Source organism: Tigriopus californicus, chromosome 8 (assembly GCF_007210705.1).
Source record: "Tigriopus californicus strain San Diego chromosome 8, Tcal_SD_v2.1, whole genome shotgun sequence".
NCBI lineage: Eukaryota > Metazoa > Arthropoda > Copepoda > Harpacticoida > Harpacticidae > Tigriopus > Tigriopus californicus.
Window position 1 is genome coordinate 12,489,111 of NC_081447.1, and position 4,523 is coordinate 12,493,633.

A 4,523-nucleotide genomic window follows, 5' to 3' on the forward strand; every position below is an offset into this window, starting at 1 on the left:
CCAGGCTTAACGTGTATTTTGTAAATCTCTCCAACCATCAGCTTGACGATTCTATCAAACACGTCGTGATAGCCTTCCAAAATTGGTCCAAAAGTACCAACGGTCTTGGGTGACACTTGCTCAGATTTCAACATCTGCATGACCACTTTAGTTGGGGCTAATTGATCGCAAATCTCTAAGACGTTCCGCTCCTTTTCAGAGTTTCCTTGTTCTGTCGTAGTCATAGTTGCCTTTGAACTCTCCAAATCTATGCTATCATTCTCACGATTGAAGGGCCCGAATTTGAACCGGTAAACACCCAATTGCATGGATTGTCCCTCCATTAAAGACCTTAGCCTTCAAATTAGCGCCTATTAAGTTGCAATGACTCTCTCCAAGAGCCGCCAGTAGATCCAAACCAGCTCATGAAAACTCTGCTCCTGTATCGGGGAGTGCGCAAACTTGTGCACGCCCATTAGGACTGGTGATGGATACAGATATTGTTTGGCATGGCTTAGAATGTGTGGTTTCGCTTTTGGAAGTGCGGCTAGCTTGCGTTGAAGAAATCCTAGCCATGTTGGAGCTAAATGGTTTCAATCCGCGACACACTGATCCAAAATGCCCTCTGCCTCCACACATTGCGCATTCTTGTCCATCTGCCGGACATTTGCATCCTTCAGGGTGCTTCTGATATCCACATTTTTGGCAATTGGGGCCTGAGGTTGACTTCTTTCGAAATGCGGTTTTCTTTGGGGTAGTTTTGTTGTGAGTGTGGTTGACGTGGGAGGACTCTTGAATTAGGACAATGGATTTAGTGGATATTTCATGACTTGGTGCGAGAGAAATAGCCTTTTTAAGAGCGAGCTTATTTTCTCGGAGCATTTCCTTTACAGTCTCTTGATGGGCAATGCCTTCAGCAATTTGGTCGCAGAGACCTGTCTCGGCACAGATGTCGCAAAATCGCAACTTTTCATGATCTCTCTCAATTCCATGACCAAAAACGCCAAGGTCTTCCCTAGGTCGTTGAGTTCTTCTGCCTGATTTTCTTCTCTCAGTAACTCGACAGATTGAACCCCGAATAAATCCTTGAAGTTTCTGACGTTCGATGTACTGATTCATGGCTCTCTAGTCCCTCAATAACGTGCTCAATATGTTCAATCAGTTGGGTAACCGTGCTAAAATGTGCTCGGAACTCATGCTGTCTAGGAGGAAGACCTTCATGGATATCAAGAAATTCAACAAGTTTGAATTTCATGATCTTCTCAAACACCTTCGCAATATTCCAAGGGAGAGAAATCTGCCTGTAATTACTGGGGAGCGACTTATCTCCCTCTTTAAAAATTGGAACAACGTGAGCCAACTTTAGTAAAGATGGAAACTTGCCCTGATCCAAGATGCAACGCATCAAGTACGAGAAAACAGGAGCAAGAACCAGTGAGCATCTCATCAGATTCCAATTCAACGGAATTAGAATGAGGAGATATAAATGATAAAGCAGTGCAAATATGAAAAGATTTGAAACCTTAAACACATTCATTGTTGTTAAAAGCAAGCACAACTATCAGCCCTGAGCTTTTTTCTTTTAGATTTATGAAAATAACGAAATTGGCAATTTCTGTGAAGATTGCATTGAAGCTTCAAGCTTCCTCAGTGGCCAAGAGAGAAACGGAGCGCGAAGAAAGGAACGAGTAATTTTAGAGCGTACTAGATCGTAACAATTACGCCATTTTCAAATGCAATAGGATTATTGTTTCCTTTTTCGAAAAAAGGAACGAATTACTGTAATTTCGTTACTTGCAATTTCGTGATTGCTGCCCTGTTTCAACTTTACCGACAGTCTTCCGGTCATGTGATATGGGCTGGCTTACTCTTTACAAGCAAGCAAGTCAATAGTTCGTTTCGGAACTGCGGCATTCCTGGCAATGAAATTCAATGAAGATTTCACGGTTCAAGTCGATGAGTTCATATGGGTTAATCTTTATCCTGTTTTAGTACAGTCCTCAGTTAAAGCCTAGATCCGACAGAATGTCTTTTGCAGGTGGTACTATTCACAATTTTTACGAAAACCTTGTTTTCAGAAATATTTTGTGATGTATTTTCTTTTATGATTCATAAGTAGAAATAACATTTTGGCTTTTTGAAATTCTCAGTAGACTTTATGTTGATTACATGGTCAATTGAATGAAGATACGACGAACCATTCCATTTTGGGGTTATATTAGGTCAACACTGAATCATTTCAACTCACATAAACCTGTGGGTGTTTAATCAATCATGATTTGGCTTTGATTAGATACCTAGTTTCAAACAATAGATATTTGCTTATAAGTTATCAGTTTATCATCTATTTGCATTTTTTGATTCTGGGAGCAAAAACCTGCAGGTGTCCAAGAGAAAAACGGCGAAGAGTTGCAAGTGATCACCCAACTCTCAGATGCTTTTTTGAGTTTTCTTTATTGAGAGACTAGATTTGCCCATCGAAAATCAAAAGCGACATGGTTTTGGGCAAACATGAAACATATTTTTTAACAATAAGAACCTAGAAAACAAGGGCGAGACATCATAGATCGACTCAAGCAAAAACATGGATGGAGGAGTCTTCAAAGCCGCCCAGGGCGAGTGCCATTATTACTTCCAAGCTTGCTTGAGTGCCTTTCTCTGAGAAAGGCGCTTGGTAATGAATGACGCCATAATCAGCGCCAAGAGTACACTAGCAATAACGTAGTAATCAAAATCGTCCTTGAGCAAATCAAAGCCCTTGGAAGGAGCTACTCGCGTACAGTACAAATCAAGACCGTACACAAACACGACGGACGTGGACTCAAGCCCCGTGGGCGCAGTAATGATTCCCCGCGGGACCCCAACAGTCTGGTTGTAGTTAATAATCATCTCTTGAGGAAGCTGCAGCTCTGGAATGTAGGGCGGGATCCCGGGTTCTCTCATCTCGGGGGGAGTATTCATGTTGGGCCGCCGCGGGTCCAAGAACTGTCGCGGGATATCATACACCAGACCGGTTTTAGTGGCCATTAGAATGTGCTTGGTCGTGATGCCCTTTTCGGTGCGAGTGTCCCGTAAGGCACTAATATGCGAAGGGCCCAGAATGAAGGCCTGCCGTTCCACCAACGGGGAGATCACATCCGAGACGGACGAGAACACGGTGGCATTTGTTTGCTCGTTGCCTTCAAATAACTCTAAACTCGTGAGCTCAGCTCGACGCGATTTCTCATTGTAGTAGGTGTACACGGCCCAGTTCTCGGAGTGGACTACATGGTACGGTCCTGTGACGCGTTTATGGTTGGCAGAAAAGATCAGACGACCTGTAACCATATCAACCAGATACACATTGATGAAGAGTTTGCCGGCCGCATCTGTGCCCTCGCTGATGATAAGGGCCAGATTTGGATTGACGTACTTGAAGAGCACGGATCGATCGGCCATGACCCGTCCTTGGGAGTGGACGTCTTCTTCGGTGGATTTGCCGACAAATTTGCGCACTTCAGTTCCCGGATTGGCCAGGGACCAAATGGGACGAAGCACGAGGAAGCCGTTGGGATTGACGAGAAGCTTCTGTCCTTGAATATCGTTGGTTTGGGGATCTTTGGTGGCGATAAAAGTCTTCTCCGCGTATTTGATCACACTGGCCTTGGCACTGGACGGAACTACATCCACTTGGTTCTTGGATATCACCAACACGGGTCGAATGAACTTGTCATCATGCTGATGCAGAAGTACGGCTTGGTCCACGGGGTGCTTCAGGTCCTCCCAAGATAGAATCGCTCCACTCAGAGGATCGAGAGTGAGCAATTGGAATTTCTGCGAGTATCTGTTCCTGAAAATGAGAGAGGCCATGGGCTCGGTTCCGAAATGCATGGCGGTGCGCTGAATGAAAAGGTATGATTTTTCCCCGACCACATTCGGGTAGACCACATTCCACAACACCTCGCCATTCTTGTTGTCCAGCCCAAATATCTTGCCCTCGTCACACACGGCCAAAATGACTTTTCGGATCCCAAAATCATCCAGTTGCTTATCTTGATTGCCCGAGAAGACATTTCTCCAGTCGTTCAGCTCCAAAAAATGGCTTATAGTGGATTGAATCAGTGCCAAATGGTGTCGGATTCGCTTGGCAAACTGTTGCACGAGATCGGTAGCCTCATTTTGGAAGGGCCCTTCGTCTTCCATGGACCCACTATCCAAACCCGTGGCAACCAATTCCACTTTGTCGATGGAGGCTAAGGCCTCTTCTCGGGTCCACATCTGATTTCCCAAGGGCGTGAGCGAGGTCAGCGATCCATCCGAGGTCAAGAGAACCAATTGGAATATGGCCGACCCACGCTCGTCCTCTTCGCACGCTCCCCAAGCCTGAACGAGACGACCCACATCCTGCGAGAATTGGAAGCTCATCTCGTGGACATTTTGCGTGAAATCCCGCAACTTTGTGACCTTCACGCTGGGTTTGAACGTGGAACACTCGGCATTAGCGCAAGCTTGCTCTAACCGCAAGATATCTGAGGTGTGCTCGCAACCCGTGATTAAGCTCAAAC

General features: G+C 45.3%; 1 protein-coding gene across 1 annotated transcript in view; it reads right to left on the reverse strand.

Annotated features, from left to right (window-relative positions):
- Positions 1-2,414: 2,414 nt before the first annotated feature.
- LOC131884917 (ER membrane protein complex subunit 1-like) overlaps positions 2,415-4,523 on the reverse strand; it is a 9,513-nt gene continuing 7,404 nt past the window's right edge. The window contains exon 4 of the mRNA XM_059232812.1: positions 2,415-4,523. Within this exon, the coding sequence (XP_059088795.1) occupies positions 2,608-4,523 (1,916 nt within the window). The 3' untranslated portion in view covers positions 2,415-2,607.